Raw genomic sequence first — 19,370 nt, 5'->3', positions numbered from 1 at the left:
AGGAAAAGATCCATTCTGGAGATAGAAGCATATGCACTATTGATGTACTTACCCTGGATGAGTTGTTCACACACTTGACGAGCAACAGCACGCACCATTGCTTGGGACTGGAGATCACCCTGCATAATAACATCAGCAGTGTCATAACACAATTTTTTGCATCACTTCTGTCTTGAAAACACTTAAAGCAATGAAAGACATTTATTATCCCTGAGAGATTATATCCTCAGAGATGAGAAAAAAAGCCAAAGAAGTTTTGGGATTGACATGGTTCCCATTTCTGTTTTTAGCCAGCAAACAGAGGTCTGAGAAGACAACCTTATGGTGAGATCTGGGGACATGCTTAATGACACATACTTCTCACCTTCAAAACATTAATGTAGCTATCTATAAGACAATGTCTGGAAAAGAAGAAAAGTTTGCTTGATTGCACAGAGAAAACTATTGTGTCTGTAAACACAGACAAACATAAGCTGTTGGATAAAGCTTTTTATGAGACAGAAGGCCAGACAGGAAAAAAATGGTAGCTAACGTGAACATAGACTTACCCGCTCACCCCTTTCACCCTTAGCTCCAGGAGGACCCTGTGAAAAGTTTCAATACAAAATTAATTCTCATTTTGTTCTCACTCAAAATTTTTAACACCTAAATATTGTCTCCCTTGCAGCACCACAGTAAAAGGAGAAAAAAATAAACAAGGAACAAGGTTTCAGGAGGCTCTGCGACAATAACGAATATACTTTTTCCATTTCAGTACTCAACAAAACGTTCACCTTTGGCAATTACATGGCAACAATGACTTTCTCTGGGGTTTGTCACGTACTGAATTCTCTTGTTTAATACGGCAGCATGGCTGAAATGGGTCTAATTATCACTGACTATAAGGAAGAGAAGGCTGATGGGAGACAAAATATCAGTCTGAAATTTGTAGCATTTTCTGCACCAGGACTCTGCATCCGCTATGAACAGAGTCAGCAACAGGATTAAACTGCACAGAAAATTAAGTATGACATTAAAGATAATGTAATACTTTAATGATGGTAAGGTTCATTATGGATTGGAACAAGTTGTCTAGGGCAGTTACAACTTCACCAGTCGAGGGTTTTGGGGTAGGCTAGACATCTCTCAGGAACTCCTGAAGCGAGGAAAGGTCTGCATGAAGAGATAACCAGCTGACTGATGCATGGTTAAAGCACAGCTTATTCTATCCCGGGAAAGAAGAAACTCCTACAAAGACTGCAAGATTATTTCTAGGTGTCTTTTCTATTACTCTACCTTTTAGGAAAGACAGTTATTGAAGCTCAATAATTTTTCACCCACCCAGCTGTTTATTTCAGAACTACTAGAGTCTAAACATTCACAGAAGAGTGAGTCTTACATGACTCACAGGAATATCTACACTCTAGGAAATTCAGTTCAATATCTGGAACATGTGTTTGGACAGGAACTGAATAGTCAGCATATTATACATTGATAGTAATAAGTTCCATAGCTCATCAAATCTCCTTAGTAGATTTCATGATTACACTTAGAAACTATGCAGAACTAGGCATTAGGTTATTATCTTTGCTTATATATTATCAGTCATTTCACTTCCACTCAGCCAAATAAAAATGCTTGCATTGGACTAAATCTCCAAAGCAAATTGGATTTTGAAAAAAAAAAAAAATTCTGTTCTACAAATCGAGTCAGAAATACACACTGTCCCATTCTGATGTCTTTAAAAATTAAATTGAACATTCACTGTGACATATGGAAAAAAATTGAGCAGGCTTTATAATTAACCAAGTGGTCAAATGTTAAAATGTGAATACACAATATTATCTGAACTGTTACAGAGAAAAAGAGGTCCACTGTACATCTTCTTTTATGTAATTTACACACTCATTTTATAGTTGTATTGCTTTTTCATAGTTAAACTGTTTTTTTTCATAATAAAGAAAATAATATCTGCAAGAAAAACTTAGTATTAGAGGTTTCTATACTAATTTTAGGTATAGAGGGTGTAATTTCCCACTCAATGAAACTAATGGTCAAATTTATAACAACATTCTAGAAAAGCCCTGATCATTAGTCAGTTGTCCTGACGTAAACCCAGAATAACCACAAAAGCCAGTTTTTTATTCATGCAATATTTTCATAGTCTGAAAATCAGAATAATATTTTGGAAATATTCAGGTTAATAAATGGCATACTTTAATTGCCCAAGAGTTGCTTGAAGTGCAAAGGAAAAAAAAGAAGGTAATTACACACAGACTACAAATTCACGTACTGTTATGTTTTTAAGTTCTGTGTTTTCATCTTGTGTTTTGACTCTGTAACCCCTATATTCCAAACATTGTATGTAAGATCAACAAATAAATTTAATTATGAAGAATGAACAAAGAAAGACCAATATGATGTTTTGCTCTAGCCACTAATTGCAAACAGATCATAAGCTATAAATATTGAGGAGTTCTGTAAAACAGTGAAGCCAGGATGAGAAATCAACTAATGCACAACAGCAAATATAGCAATATTAATTAATTTTACTCACAGGAGCTCCAACATCACCTTGTGGCCCCTGGCTTCCAGTAACACCTGGAACACCTGGAGCACCAGGTATGCCCTACATGGAAAAAGAGAAAGAAAACAGTGGTGATGACAGTCAAAATCCATGAATCCTGATGAGAAAAATAACTGTGTGATGGAGAAGAAGTGCACAAAGCAGACAGTACACAGACAGTTCTGCCAGTCAAAGACTGGAGATGCTGGGAGAGAGGACTAAGAAGTACATGTTGCAGGAAAAAGAGCACCGAAAGCACAGCTCTGAGAAAAGCACTTGAGAAAAATGGACTTGTGTTGCTTTCAGAAACAGGTGCGGATTGCTGAACTGCAAGACTAAATCCTGTGACATTACTACCATGTTTAGGAGGGATGACTCAGAACATTCTTTGTAAAAAGAGCAGGATTGCTTGGAGAATACTCAACACCATCAGCAGGTTCACCTAACTTCTTATATCTATCAAGGTGGCATTAATTTTGCCTGACTGCCCTAGCTGAGAAGGATGAGACCGATTCTGGAGGCATAATATGTCTTGCTTTGAAGGCTGAATGCAGCCTCTGCCGTTTTTCTTCATTACTCTGTGAGAGCATTTGAATACCTGCACTCATCTCCAGCCTCCAGGCCAAGCAAAACTTGGTGGTTCACTTCAGCTAACAAAACTAATTGGAATTTCTTACGAAAAGAAAGTAATTTCAAATGTTAGGAGCACCAATTCCCTTTATATAATGCAGTTACTTGACTAAGAACAAGCTGTCAATCTATTGATGGAACAACTGTCCCCCTTCCCACAGGAGACATTTTTTTCTTGAGCTAAGTAAGAGTGGAAAGAAATTAGACTGAACAAGCAGCTTTCTGCCAACCCCTGTGGTCATTAGAATTTTAACTTCCAGGGAGAACCCTTGGCCTTGGTCTATCCACTGAAGCCTAGATAACAGTGATCTACAATCCCCAAAATCCTGCAGATTTTTACAGTAATGAATTCCATGGGCAATACTCACCGTTGGGCCAGGAGGTCCTTGTGGGCCTGTGGGTCCATCTTTGCCAGGAAGGCCCTATAAAAGAGAAATATATGCAATTTTATTGGCTTTTTATATGTACTTCATGAATCTGTTCCATTTCATCTACAAGATTTTTTTTTCTTTTTTTTTTCCTTTTTTTTTTTTTTTTTTTAATTAATAACTGGTGGTAGTGGTTTCTTAGAAAATTCCCTTATTTGCCCTGGGCAGAGTTTACTTCTGAAAAGGAACTATAGCATAGCTGATATTTAAAAAAAAAAACAAACTCCAACTAGTCTCACAATACATCTGAAGTAAGAAGCAGCAATGCAAAACTCTTTGTACTGGCAATTTTCACCTCTGAGTGAATTTCAATTATAACACTGCTGTAGTGAGGTAAATGAGAACATTTGCTGTCAAGACTTCACCACCACAAGATGGGTTACACTTCTACATCTGTTCTCACTGGTTGCAACTACTCACAGTCCCACTGATTAAGTGCTGAAAGATGGCAACTGAGAGTCTATCTCTCTGCCCAGCAATACTGTACATATGTACTAGCTATCACCGAGGTCCTGATTCAGGAAGCAGCAGGAATGCTCATGTGGTTTACATTATGAACATGCTTCAGAGCTTCCAGAAATGAGAGCCAAAAACTAAAGATAACTTGGAAACTGGAAAGCAAGCAAATCATAGAAAAAAGACAGACCAGATGTAGAAGAAAATACACTAATTAACAAAGTAGTCTTGCAAATTAATCAATATGCACATTTTGTATCCACATGCTATAAAGCATAGGTTTCTGACCAGCCTGGTGATAAGTCAATTCTTTAATTACTACACAGCCTAAAAAGGAGAAACATGATCTTATCTCTGGCTCAAGACCACAATATGGAGGTGAGAGTAAAAGGAAAGAGAGGGTTTGAAAGTGTTTATGCTGACACACACAGTAAAGAACATTCTAGGCCTCAGTATCTCATAGAGCTTCAGAAAAACAATTCATAACTTTTTTGTTTTGTACTTTTTTTCTGAAATTTTATTTCTGACAGAGTTTCAGTAATGAACATAGCATGAAATACTAGTTTTATCCTTTACATAATCTGGAAACTATGATTCAAACCTGCTATCATATGGCATAAAAAACCTGGCTGGGGAATATTATCTGCCCAGAAGGGTGTTTCGATGATAAAATAAGCCACATAGTCAACTCATATTGTGTCATCTATGCATCCTTAGTCTTGATAAGGAAATACTTTCCTATTTCACAGTGCAGCCAGATGGTTCCTGAAGCTTCAAGGACCAAAGCAGCTCCCCTATCACAGTAAGAACTAAAGCAAATGTAACAGCATTTAAGTGGCATTGAAATAAAGATACCAGTAGTGTCTCTATCACAGTAGTTTTAAGACATATACAGAGAAAAGATTGCAAGCTGGGCTCAAATAAGTAAATTTGCAACGGAAAGTGTGTTCAGTCTTCAAAATTGGTGTTTCTAGAGGAAACAGAATGATATAAGAAACTTTGAAATGCATTAAAAATTATAAAATAGGGTTTCTGATATTCTCTGGAAGAAGCATTTAGTTGTGAACAGTGTTTTGAAAAATTCAATGATAGCTATTCACAGTTTCATAATAACATGGAAGTCCCTAAAGGATAATGCAAACTAGACTTGTTTTTTAACAGTAAGACCTTCAGGAAGACTGATACCTTCATATTTACAAGTATGTTTCACTTTTCAAAGCAAAGATTTAAAATCTGCATTTATTTTTGATCAGTCCTAAAGTAGGATGAAAACTGGTTGGAACCTCTAAAGGACTTACTTAATTTAACTAGGAGGAGGGAAACAGAGAGCTTTCCACTGACTTCTAGGATCTTCTGTGGATTCACACAAGCTTCTAAAGAAAAATAACGTGGTATGTCCCTCCCTTCTCCCGTCCAAGTCAAACAGTAGAACTAACAGTATGATCAGAACTACTACATTTTCTTTGAATATGTTTCACTCTTTCTTTCTTCTGAGCAGTATTCTTGCTCTTGGCTGCTCAAGAATCATCTCCTGTCTATTCTCCTAGGATTCATTTTCTCTTGGCACTGTGTCTGTATCCCTTGTCCACAAAAAATTGCCTCCTACTGTATTTGTTAGATGTGAAAATTGCTATTTATAAATGAAGTCCAAGAGAGGTTGGGTTCAAGAAGGAGCATGGCAATACCTATTCTCTCATGCAGGTAAAAGACCAAAGATACTTGTTTGTGCTGCCAACAGGGTTTGAAGATGATGTTACTCAGACCATCCGATGGCCAGAATGGATCTGATGATACTCATTCTGAACTTGTGAGTAGTGAGCAGAGGGGATTAGTAGGTACCACGAAATTGGCAGGAGAACTAGGAACGTATTTCTTCTGGCTCTTTCTCCCATTATTTTTGGTCTGTGTAATGTAGAAGAAAATAGAGCACTGTGAGAATGCATGAAGTTGTATTCAGACTACTGAAGCCTTAAAGATGTTATTTACTGTCCCATTTATTGAAGTCTCATCTTTGCTTATCCATCTCCAGAATGACTGGGGGAATTACATAGCACAACAGCACTTTCTCTCTGATGCAGTCACATCCAGGACAGGAGTGACTGTACACAGCCACTGAATCTCCTCCTTGGAGCTGTATGTCCAAGAGCAGGATGGGACAGATTTTGATGTGTGACCTCAGATGTAGGGCAGTCTAGAATCAAGATGTATATTATTTTGGAAGGTTAACTTAAATCGGGGCATATTTTGCTAACGGCATGAAAAACAGTTACAGAGAAACAGTGTAGCTATGACAGAATTTTTTATAAGGGGTTTTATTTGCCAGAATACAAATGGCATTACAGAATGTAGGCACCACCTAAATCCCTGTAAAATCTGAAGTCTGCTGAAGTCAGTGGAGACTGCTGCTGACTTCACTAGAAACTCTTTAGCTTTTGGTAGCCTGGAATTTGTTTGGGGTATTTGTGGAGAGGTGAGTTTTGAAGTAGGACTAGACACTGGCAAAACCTCAACTGAAGCTACTGAGCCCAGGCTTGAAGGATTTTCATGCGCTACCTTTAAATGTGTCTAAAATAACCCTGCAGCCTGGGACCCATGACTGCCTCATCCTTCATTTTTCTTTTTCTGATGAAAAATTAAAAAACAAATGTTCCTCATTTCAAGATAAACCACTGTGACCATCAGAGAAATACTACTAAACACTATCTCGGTGTATTAATCTGAGGTGTAGCTTGCGAAAGATTTTGCACCAACGTGAGCTATTTTAAATTAAAGCTAACCCAGAAAAAGAGCAGAAAGGGGGGGGGGGGGAGTTTGAAACTTTGTTCAGAACACACAGCCTTTATTTAATCAAAATAGGCTAGTTCTGTCTTAACACACAATAATGCCGACTTAGCATTTCCTCTCTTCTTTGTGAAACTACCAGTGCTATCTACAAGCTGATAGTCTGAAATTATTTTACTATTAATTCTTTTATGTTCTTATAAAATATATTTCTTGCATATCTTCTGTTAATCAGTCATATTTCTCCTCCAGTACTTGCAGTGTGCTATTAAGATTGACATCTGGAAGATAATACTCCTTTCCTTGTGTTTCTTTGTCCCCTTTGACTATGCCTTTGCTTGTAAATTAAACAAGTCCTTAGAGAAAAAGATGTGACACAGCTCATACATACATAACTGCATTTCTGTGGCTTTGTGGAAAAGAACCCAGGATTCCTAGAGGACAACAGGTTGAACATGAGTCATCAGCATGGCCCTGCAGCAAAGGCAGACAACCACAGTCTGGCTGTAGGAGCAGGTTCAGGAAGTGCTCCTTTGCCTCTATTGAGTGCTTTTAAGACTACCTCTGGAGTGCTGTGTCCAGTTTTGGTATCCCCAGTACAAGAAAGACTGACGTACTGGAGCAGGTCCAGTGGAGGGCCACCAAACTGGTCAGGGGTTGGAGCACAGGACATAGGAAAAAAGGTTGAAAGAAGTGGGTTTGCTCTGCTTGGCAAGCTTATTGCTGTCTAAACTACCTAACGAGAGGAAAAAGAGGTGTAACCACTCTTCTCAGAGAGGGACAGCGATGGGACAAGAGGCAACAGACAAAAGTGGAAACAGGGGAAATTATGATTAGACATTAGGAAAAAAATGCTACAATGAAAGTGGTCAAATAAATACTGTCCTGGATTGCCCAGAGAGATTGTGGAATCTTCATACTTGGAGGTGTTCAAGGCTTGACTTAATATGGACCTGAGCAACCTGAACTGATCAGACCTGTTTTGAGCAGAGTGTTAGACTAGATGTCCTCTGAAGGTCTCTTCTAATCTTAGTTCTATGATTCTATAAAACCCACTAAAACAGTGTACATTTAAACTGCCTACTGGAAATGGCTTCTGATCTATGCTATCCCCTGAACAATGTGCTGGAAGAGTTGTAATTGGCCCAGCCCAACACTGCCAAGGGGAATGATAAGCATTAGACTGCGTAGGTCACTAACCAATGCTCAAAACCATGTTGGGGCAATATCTAATTTACTAGTCTAGACACAGGCTTTGTGTTTCACAGCTGGTCTCTTTGCACTCCTGCTCTGAGAGTGAGTTGAACAGGAGCCATTAGGAGTTGAAGAAATGTTTAAGAGACTGAATCATCCTCGTTATCAGTTAGGGATATCTTACTGCAGACCAGTGTCTTCAAGCAGGGTAAGGAAGGTCAATGCTTCTGGACTCCAATCTAGCTGCAGCAGCTGAGCAAGAGAAATCAATCATTTGACATTTCAACTCTGTGGTGCCACCCTTAGCAGACATATAGGGAAGCACATCCAGCAGAGCTTCCTCCAGAACTTTTTACCTCCTAAATAAGAACGATGCCTCTTTGCCAGGCAGAAGCTTGGCCAGGAGAAGACAGCCCTGGGCAAATCAGGTGACAGTGAGCAGTGACAACGTCACAGGCACAGGAGATACAAACTTGGGATTCAGAATGATGGAGATCCCTCCCTACATTGTGTCATCAAGCAGAGCATGCTTGCCACTCAGGATGATATACTAGGATTCTCTTGTCACAGCTGTGTAGAACTGTCCTCTTGGGTGGCCTGCACTTCGCAAGAAATAACAGGGATTGCAATTTTGACCTGACCTTGGTTAGTAGCCATGGACATATGGGAAAGGGAAAACTTTTCCCCCCTCTACCTACACATCTCAACAAGGGTCAGTCCCAATCTCCTTCCAAACTTTATACTCTTGGCTGAAAGAGTATAAGCACAAGAGAGTCTAATTACTGTCTACATACTCACCAGAAACACGATGTTGGTTTGGATTCTCTCTTATGTGCAGTTCAAGCTATATCTTTCAACACGACATGCTTGGGAGAGTTGGTGGAGAAACAGATTCTGTTCTCTTTAGTAAAACCTCTCTATACTGCCAGCTACAAATATAAAAACACAGCAAGAGAGGACACCAAACAACCACAGCCCCAGCCATGAAATAAAAAGAAACCATTTTGTATTTTACAAAATCTTTTATGACACTCGTTTATAACTGGAAGCTGATGAGAGGGGAGGGGACTGTTCCTCGTGTGGAGTCTGAGATGTAGATTTAAACCAGTTACCAGACAGGTATAAAATATTATCATGCATATTCAGAAAGTTTGCGTTATTATCAGAGAACACATTTTTTACTCTGATTCAACCTTCCCACAGTATTTTTATTACGTCGCACTCTTTTTCATAGGGAGGGTATTTCATTACGAAAATGATCTTTGCATGAATTCACACAATTGGCAGCAGAGGTGGTCTATCTCTTAGTGAGGTTCTAAAAACCAAGAAAAACAAATAAACCAGGGACTAAAAAGAAGTTCAGAAATATAAAAGAACCTTTATAGATTAATTGTTGAATTAAAACATTAAGAGGAAAAAAAAGACCTTTTCTCAACTGATTTAAAAAATAAAAACAGAAATAATGAACACTAGAAATCAAAACAAAAAGGAAAGAAAAAGAACTGTAAAAGTTAAGTGATTCCAACTACCAGCAACTGGAAGGAAAAACCTCAATTCCAGGACTTCTTGGGTCTAATATCACATTATCCCCAGTTCAGCAAAGCTCTCATAGATCTCCCAATAAATATCAGTCCCATGTTTACCTCCCATTAAAATCAGTGTGATTTAGCCATCTGTTTAAGTACTTTACAGCACCGGTACCACTATAATTAAAATATTTCAATGAACAATAAATACTAAAGAGGAAATGATAGCTAAGCTAAGAATAACATAGAAAATCTCAGTTCTAGTAGTATAATAGCTGCAAAACAGTTTGGCATCTTGGCTAACAGGAGGAAGCCCAACAAAGGGAACATTATACAAAAAGGCAATTTACTTCTCAGGAATTTTCCAGTTCCCCTTTGCTGTTGCTGTAGTTATGCCCTTTAGAATTATGCCTTTCTCAAGCACTGGGCCTTCAAAGAGACTGCAGTGAAATGATTGGTTTGAATCTTTACCCATTAAAAGCAATTTTATGTTGTCGTAACTTCACAGGAATCAAATGAGTTACAACACCATAAAATTAGTATAACATAATTATTTGTTGCCATAGAAATAATTACTGCCGGACAATATTGCATAAGGGTCGTACAGAGACAATAACAGGCTAACAGACCTAACTTTATGAGATCTAGGCTATTTATCCAGCTCCTTTGATTAATACCAGAAGAAAGTGAACACGTGAACAATTATTACCATATCTATAAAAAACAGCAATTTGTGTAATTGCCCTAGCTTATTATAGACAACACTGGGGTCTTCTACAGAATAAGCAATGCATGATCTTTCCAGGCTGTATCAAAAGCCTTTGCTGCACTAGTCTTCCTGCCAGCTTTTCTCAGAAATACCATCTCTTTGCAACAACCTGCTGACTTCCACATGTAGGAAAACCAGACCATTTCTGAACTGCTGGCTGACATCAAGACATGACTGAAGGCATCCACTACTAAATATAAAGTTAGGCACAGAATAAAGTAAAAACACAGAGTTCTCTTCTCCTTGAACCGCAGGATGCTCAGTGTCCCTCGTGATCAGGAATGCTGAAAGAGGAGGCACACTCACATGTACAGCATCTAGCACCAAGTCACCTCAACCTAACTATGACCAAGATTAGACAGCAGAGTAGGAAAAATCCAAATGTCCATCAGGCTCCAGGTCTTTATTAACCTGAAGATGAACAGGTGACACCAAGCTTGGGGAATTTAAGGGGAAAAATTCCAATGCAGTCAAAAAAACGACTTTAAAAACATGCAAAAATGAGCTTCCATACAGAAGAAAGCATCACAGTATTGTAAAGTAAGAAAAGGAATATATTTACCTTCTTATTTCACCACAACTTAATTGAAAATTAGAAGGCTATTCATCTGATTAGAAGGTTATTCACCTGATGATAATGTTGTGTAAGTCTTCATCTTAATAAAATTACTTTCTTTTCTTGATTTTAGAGAAAAAAACATCTATGCATTGCCCAAATTCTCCAGTAACTTCAGTGGAAACTTCTATACATAAATATATGCCAATATTTATATTCATAATACTGAGCTCAAATACACATTTTGCTATAGGGATGTTTTTTTATAACAAGGTCCAGATTTCTCTGAAGTTCAAGTTACATTAAGATATCCAAAAAAGGATCATGAATATGTAAATCTTGTTCAAATGAAACTGAAAAGTCATATTTAATAAACTTCTGCTGTAGACAGTAACCTAGTATTATGCTAACAATAACTTTCCAGTGCCTGACTAATAATGAAACAAAAGTCTCCCCCAAGGAGACAGGGAGGAGGACTTACAGGTTTAACTGTACACATGAATATGAAAATTTTTTTACTGATTCCTAGACAGACTGTAAGTATCTTCATTTGTTCTACCAGAAGCAGAATAAGGTTGACTAAATTTTGATATTATTCTATACCTTCTCCTTATGTCACCAGTTTCTACAGGTATTGTTTTACATTGAATATTAAATCCCCTTGTAGTTGTCTCTGTTATTAATTAACTAGCTAGAAAGTAAATTTAGATCATTGCATTGGATTGCATGCTAATTATATACCATTTAACTACCATCTAATTTTAAATGTATAAGCAAATAGACTAATTGGCAGTGCTGGACACAAGTGATATCTACTCCTATCAAATGCATTAAACACAAACATAGTGCATGGCTCCCCCTTACTTGTCTAGTATTTCTCAAACCGGATCTAGCAGATGGAAGGATACTCCAGCCTATCTTCGACCTCTCTGCTGATTGGCGCAGAGATATAGGTCTCCAGAAATGATAGAATACAAATGACATAAACTATAATAAATCAACCATGCTGGGAAACATACCCATTACAGAACGGAAACTCTTAAAACAAATGCAAAACATGTTCATTTTACCTTACCCTTTGACCTTGAGCTCCATCTCTTCCAGGTGAACCTGATGCTCCTGGGACACCCTAAGCATTATAAAGGGAGGGCAAATGATGAGATCAAATTAACAGAATCCAACTAAATCACTTTCCAGTGAAACTGTATGACATGCTTCTGGATAAATGTTTTGGATAAATGCAACTAGGGAGGTCAATAATGGGTGCGGCCATAGAAAAGATTCAGTAAAGAAGGTATTTCTGTGAAATGAGAGATGGTTAAACACACACTGTTAAAATGCACAGGCTTCATACCTCCTCACTACAATCCTCTGTTAAGAACACTGATAATTCCATCAAGTCAGGCTTCCTCTGCCACTAAACTGAAAAGAGCTTGATTTCCTACATCATTCCAGTGTCGCATCAGTGTAATTCCACTGCACAAGATCAGTACCTTAACCTAAAAATGCAACTGCTATTTCTCTCTCTCATTGCTAAAATGAAGTCTGTTACCATAATGCTTGAAGTCAGTGCAACAATATCAAAGGGGAAATACCTACCTGAGCAGGACTACAAGTTACATCCAGCAGTTGCCCATTGTTCATATGAAATGTCACTCTGGCTCATGAAGGCTGCAGAGCAGCAGTCTGGGACCATTACTACAGTGGTCCAGAAGGCTAACAAAACTGATGTATGAGGAAAGGCTGTATGAGTTTACTATCCCTAGTATATATGAACAAGAGGGGGGAACCTGGTAACACCCAACAAATACTGGAGGGATATAATCAGCAGAAGAGGAGCATCTAAAAAGGGAAGAGCAAATGATCCTGAAAAGCAGCAATAAATTGGAATGCAATCTCCAGACTAAATACCAGACACCAAACTGAGTAAGATTCACTGAATACTACAGCTTTTTAAGATGCCGATCTTGTGAAAGATGGCATCAAAAAGATTAAGTGCCTGATCTGTCCTCCTAGATAATTCCAGGAGGAATTTAATGGGTTTAAAGTGAAAACAAGCAGATGCTAATTATCCACTGTGTAAGCAGAAATCTAAGAGTGGATAGTTTTTGAGACTATGGAGACCCAATTTCAGTGTTAAACAAGGTCAAGAAAGTAACTGGTTCTGCAGGCCCTGAATGATTTTGTCACTGCACACCAGCATACCCTAGATTCCTCCTGATTCTAAACCTCCATTCAAATTCACCCTAATGACACACTTCTCAGCAGTTTTGAATATGTGCCCTAAATTCACAATGATGTCAATTCAACATTCAAACTTAATAAGTGACAGGTTAAACAATAACTAAGGGAATACCTGCAGACCAGGAAAACCAAGATCTCCCTTCTCTCCCTTTTCACCTGGTGGCCCCTGAAAATTAAGAATCACACATAGTAAACCAAATATATGGTTACTTTCCTATTTTTAATATTCCTTTCAGCTTCTTTAGAAAAAAACAACCAAGCAACCAATAAGAAAACAGACTACTTTTCCTGCTGAAAGCAAACCTACAGACTCTATTTGCAAAACTGTAAATGAAGAATTTACAAATACAGAAAATAAAACTCAAAAGACTTCAGAATTAACGTGACAAAACTATAGCCATTATGTTACAAAAAAGGTAGTTATTTTCTTTTTTCCTCAAAGGAATCTGTTTCTCTTCAGCTCTCAGTATTTCCTATAATGATGAAACCAATGGATTTCTATGGAAACTAGACATGTTTCTACAGTACATACGCATGACAAAGATCTACTTTTCTAGATAATAAATCTTAATTAAATTTTATGCAGAAACACAATTTCTCTATCAAGTAACTATTCTTATAATTAATGTATTCTGTATTATTCTGATGACAACATCATCAAGAATATACAGTTCTGGTAAATCACTTCATTATATTGTACAGCAGTATCATACAGACTGGGTAAAAAGAAGAAAGTGTATTATACTGTTGTAAATTTTGAAAAAAAGTCTAGCCGAAAAAGATATGTATCTACTACCTTTCAAGGCTTGTGTGTACCCATCTACCAGAGACATATATGAAACAAGATCAGCACTGCTGGTTCATTATTCTACCAATGTATCTTTATGATGAAATTCTGAGACTTATTTCACAACAGCATTGCAAACTCCAGCCTAATCATCTCCTCTGATGATAGACTCTGTAAGTGTAGTGAATACTATTGCTTAATTTTGGCAGCGAATATGGTGTTCTTGCTTGGGTATACCTTTCAAGTTAGAACTGATCTGCGATGAACAATACCACAATCAGAAAAAGATAAAACATTCACATTTTGGCTTGGGGCCATGTTACAACCCCCACTGCAATTTTTGTCACTTGTCTCCAGGCTTGGATGCTAATACCTGGGTCATATTCAACTTGCGATCAAATCCTTCCAGCTAACTAAGAGTTCAGATCCAAATACAAACAGGAATGTTGGCACTGAACCCACATCCACTATAGGTTAAGCCCAAATCTGTGATTTCACCTCAAATGTTGAAATTCAGATTCAGATCAGGACACCAAAAGATATTTCAGTCTAGTCTAAGATATGTGCTGTTCAACACATCACAGGAAAGAACCTATTGATTTTATAAGTCTCACTGGAAGCCCTTGAATAGAAAGTCCACTGGGTCCTTGTGGTCCTGGAGGTCCTTGTGGTCCAGGAACACCAATTTCACCTCGAGGTCCATCTGGTCCCTAAAGTAGCACAGGACATAAGTTAAACTCTTATCATATGGACAAAGGCAGCTTCTGTTTGAAGAATTAAATACCAATAGACTCAAAAACATCTGAAATATGGGTTAACATTTCATTGAGCAGTTAGGGTTCAATTTAAAACTGCCTGGTTCCTTTATAAATACAAAACAATGAAGATTTATGCTGTGACAGCAGCATTCTGAATTTTATATCTTTTATCAAGGAACAAACAGGACAAGCAATTGTTATGAAAAGAGACACACCAAACACCAATGGCATTTCACTATGCTTTTTCCTCGGCGACATCAGACACAATCTGGAATTAATTTCAAGGTCTACATGCAGCAGAGATAAACCAAGAACCTGTGCCTCTGTCAACTGTAAAGTGCTGTACAAAATACCTTTGGACCTGGATCACCACGATGACCTTTGGCACCTCTGACACCTGGACCACCCTGTGAAGCACAAGCACAGGACTTGCTGAAAACCAAAACTCTCAAATAAACAAAAACAAAATCCAGAGAAGCCCAAACAGTTTTTTCTTGTTCCTGAATCAGTGTTTAAGAATCAGTGAATATCCTGTCCATATCCTTCCACTAAAGTAATTAAACTGAGAACATACTTAAGTGTGGCCATATGCAGGAACAGATTTAAACACAGATGTGACTACTTTCTAGAGCCAAGAATGCACACCACGTAAGCATCAAAATAACACTGAAAGCTACCACAGGGATGGAAATGTATACACGTGGTCACGGGTTCCCCTCCAGTTGCTGAAACTTTCTGCACATCTGTCTGTTCTCCCCAAGATCACCACATTGTTAAAGGCTAAGTTTCCAATGACTCAGGAGTATTTTTCAGCCAGGACAACTCCAGGATCTACTAGACTTAGCAAGGTTTAATTTAGAGCTAATCTTAGGTAAAATACTCTTTTGCCCATTTTTCTCTTTTTTGCTTTCTTCAGCGGTGCCTAAACCTGTTAATCATTTATTAACTAACTGTTGCCTTCTTTATTAGCAACATCTGAGACACTGGAGTTGCATACATCTATGAATGGCTGCTATGAACATGTTTTGCACATTACATGATGGATGTACTTTGTCCTCTAGGACAGCACAAATAAAGATTTTTTTTTTTTCACTTTTTTCAGATCAATTTCCCTCTTACTCCACCTGAGTATATTGCTTAATTTCTTGGGATACAAGCTTTACAGGGATTCTGCCCTTCTTTATACTCAAAAAGGACCTTGTACAACTAGGCTCCATAACTGAATAGTGTTCTTTAGAGGCTATAATAACAACAAGTACTTATAAAAATAACAGCAGTTACATTAAAGATGTTCTCATGGTTTTGGCTGGGATAGAGTTAATTTTCTTCCTAGTAGCTGGTATAGTGCTATGTTTTGGGTTCAGTATGAGAAGAATGTTGATAACACACTGATGTATTCAGTTGTTGCTAAGTAATGTTTAGTCTAAAGTCAAGGATTTTTTCGCTTCTCATGCCCAGCCAGCGAGAAGGCTGGAGGGGCACAAGAAGTTGGGAGGAGACACAGCCAGGGCAGCTGACCCAAACTGGCCAAAGGGGTATTCCATACCATGTGATGTTATGTCTAGTATATAAACTGGGGGGAGTGGGGGTGGGGGGATCGCCGCTCGGGGACTAACTGGGCGTTGGTCAGCAGGAGGTGAGCAATTGCATTGCGCATCACTTGTATATTCCAATCCTATTATTATTATTGTCATTTTATTATTGTTATCATTATCATTATTAGTTTCTTCTCGTCTGTTCTATTTAACTGTTCTTATCTCAACCCATGAGTTTTACTTTTTTTTTTTTCCTGATTCTCTCCCCCATCCCACTGGGTGGGGGGGGAAGTGAGCAAGTGGCTGCGTGGTGCTTATTTGCTAGCTGGGGTTAAACCACGACAGATGTAAAAATAGAAAACATGCTTATCAGATTAAATGCATATGTAGTATCTATGAGGTTTTAAATAGGAATGCCAATAATAGAAATGTTTGGAAGTACCAGAGTACTCTTGCTCTTCAGTGAAAGTATCATGATACAGTCTTCATATGTGTGATCACAGAGCAGTTTTCTACTCCTTTCCCCAGTTCCTTCAGTCTTCTCACTTCCATCCTACAGCTCTTTGGCCAAGACCCATTCCATCAGCTCTGACCCTAAAATCTCATCCCACGCTCTCCACAGAACTGTGTTCCAGTTGCAAGTTCCCAAATTCCGGGTCCTCACATCTCTGCATTCCAGCCCAGTAGCTTCCCTCTGCCCTTTCTCCTGCCTCTGCCTTTCTCCTACCTCTCTCTCAGATTAAAAATTGCTATGTAAATGCTCAGCAAAATAACTGCAACTTTTTAACATAAACAAAATCACAGAGTCTTCTCCCATTTTGTTCTCAGAAACAGATTACTTTTTACTGAGTAAAGATATATATTTAAAAATAGCCTGATGATGAGCTATTAAACTGTATGCTTTAGGATTCACACTGAGTTTGGTACACTCATCCATGTTTTAAACCCAGTAACATTTGCTTGGTAAAAGCACAAGTTCCAGAAAACCATTGATTTAAGTTGAAGACATCACAAGAGCCTCCCCCATTTCTCTAATAAACTCGTTTTGGAGGTTATTTCCTAGCACTACTAAGCTTGTGTGACTGATTTCAGATTTTTCATTTCTTTGGCTTCTACTTCGAGCCAGGAATTCCTGTTATGCCTTTTTCTCTTATTTTAAATAACTTCCGAATAGCCAGTGCTTTCCCCCAGAAACAGTTCTTAATCAATTGTTATCAAGTCACCACCTTATTTCTTTTTAATAGTTAAAACCTATGAAGCACTGAAAGCTTTTCATTGCAGTTAAACTTCTCCAGTCTTCCAATAATTTTTATCTCCTTCTTCATCTTCTCTAGTTCTGCAACACTCCTTTCAAAATGCAGGCATCAGGTTTGTGTGATATCTTACTTCTACTTTGCGTGGGGAACTTCAGACAGGATGCTCAAATTCTGGCAAAGATTAAGCCATAAAAACAGTATCCCATAATGAAATCTGACAGATAATCTTAACTTTAAATTATACTTTGTCTTACCCAAAATGACCCACTTCCTAAAAGAGCTGAAAAAATATTTCCAGAGATACTATCCCAAACAAATGGAAGCCTTTTATTTGGAGTATTTGAATCTAATGTCTAAAACTGGCTACATGGTAGAATCCTGATCCCTTAAACAGAAAAATCCTTGGCTTAGAGAAAAGTCACATGACATTTTAACGACTTGGAGCAGTATTGACCAGACATAGCACATGTGACTTTCTGACTTTTGGTTGGCACAGAGATGAATGCTGAGTTTATTCTTTTGCTCTGCTTTTTCCTAGGCCTCTTACTTTTTTGCAGAGCTATGCCATCTAACTGGCAAAAAAAGTATCACTCATAAGAGCCTGAGTTCCAGAATCACATACTCCCCTGCATAGGCAGTGATTTTTCTGCTTGATTTTAAGCCTTCTCTTGCATGGCACTATGCTACTCAAAATATTGTTAATCCTAAATGTAATAAATACAAGTACATTACATTACTGCTGGATTAAGCTTTGGCAATTCCTGACCTGTATATGTTTTGAACTATAGTAGCAGACTTCCTTCCAGTCAAATAATTATTAAACATTTTTCATTTTACTGTAAAATGTGGTCAAACTACTCAATTTCAGTTTCATTTTTGTGTGAACTATCCCATTGTCTTTTTCACAGAACACAAATTGGACACCTATATACAGAAATTAAAACCTTAATCCATACTTGATTTATAACCTACATTCAAATAGAACAGAATAATTTTTCCTTGTTCAAGATACACCTCTTCAGTGAATTTTTTCCTGAGTTCCTTTTCAAGTTTTTGTACCAGAGCTTGAAGAACAGTTCTTGCAGAAAGATTAACCTCTGAGTTGTTACTAGGATAAATGTCTGCTAGGATCTACTACATGAATGTCTTATGTGCAAGTTAATTTTGTTGTTGAACATGTGTCTCATGTAATTTGCATACTTTAACCTTTTCAGAAACTTATTTTCCTTCGCATTCTTCACTGGCTGTTTCTCTTCAAAACATGCTCTTGGAGCATACAGGACACAGCATGAGCAGAGAAACACACATGTCTGCATGCAGGGGACTATTTGATACAGTTGACTACAAACCTGAATAAAACCTTACCGGTGGTCCAGGAGGTCCAAGGGGACCCTTACTAGCTTCTGAACAGGAACAAGCATGAGGAAGGGCAGGGCAATTTTCCTCATCTCTCTAAGGAAAAATCAAGATAGGAAGAGAATGATGTCCAAAACTTCAATACAGAAGTTAAGAATTTTATGCATCTAAGACATAGTACTGTGTGGATGCCTCAAAAGCACCTACTTGATTTAGAAACATACATCACACTGACTTTCAATAGGACAAGTAATCCAAGCAGACTTGGGCTTTTTTGAAAACTCTTAACCATTCATTTACATTAAAACATTTGTCTTAATAAAGTGGAAAGTAAAAGGTAAATTCTACAATTATTGAAAGAGGTTTCTTACCAAGCCAGGAAGCTCACAGCATTTGTCTCGATTGGCCCATGAGGTAGCACAAGCAATGTCAAACATCTGTAACTGCAACTGTTTCAAAACAAGGGTGATGTACAAGATGAATGTTAGTTGTAAGATCAGTGCAAAATGGAGCCATCAGCAAGAAAAGCTACCTTAATTCAAGCACTCA

At 37.9% G+C, this 19,370-nt stretch overlaps 1 protein-coding gene across 8 annotated transcripts in view; it reads right to left on the bottom strand.

Annotated features, from left to right (window-relative positions):
• COL14A1 (collagen type XIV alpha 1 chain) overlaps positions 1-19,370 on the bottom strand; it is a 126,163-nt gene that overhangs the window by 15,055 nt on the left and 91,738 nt on the right. For all 8 annotated transcript variants that reach the window (XR_008235199.1, XM_052787151.1, XM_052787152.1 and 5 more), the window contains 10 exons: positions 19,193-19,270; positions 18,831-18,917; positions 15,028-15,081; positions 14,531-14,626; positions 13,242-13,295; positions 11,961-12,014; positions 3,544-3,597; positions 2,537-2,608; positions 549-584; positions 53-119 (listed from right to left, as the gene is read on the bottom strand). Coding sequence is in view for 7 of the 8 variants with exons in the window: in XM_052787151.1 (XP_052643111.1) it covers positions 53-119; positions 549-584; positions 2,537-2,608; positions 3,544-3,597; positions 11,961-12,014; positions 13,242-13,295; positions 14,531-14,626; positions 15,028-15,081; positions 18,831-18,917; positions 19,193-19,270 (652 nt within the window). In the remaining variant the exon portion in view is untranslated. The remainder of the gene's footprint in view (positions 1-52; positions 120-548; positions 585-2,536; positions 2,609-3,543; positions 3,598-11,960; positions 12,015-13,241; positions 13,296-14,530; positions 14,627-15,027; positions 15,082-18,830; positions 18,918-19,192; positions 19,271-19,370) is intronic.

This window comes from Harpia harpyja, chromosome 5 (assembly GCF_026419915.1).
Source record: "Harpia harpyja isolate bHarHar1 chromosome 5, bHarHar1 primary haplotype, whole genome shotgun sequence".
Classification (NCBI taxonomy): Eukaryota; Metazoa; Chordata; class Aves; order Accipitriformes; family Accipitridae; genus Harpia; species Harpia harpyja.
This window is presented reverse-complemented; position numbering and strand designations above follow the sequence as displayed.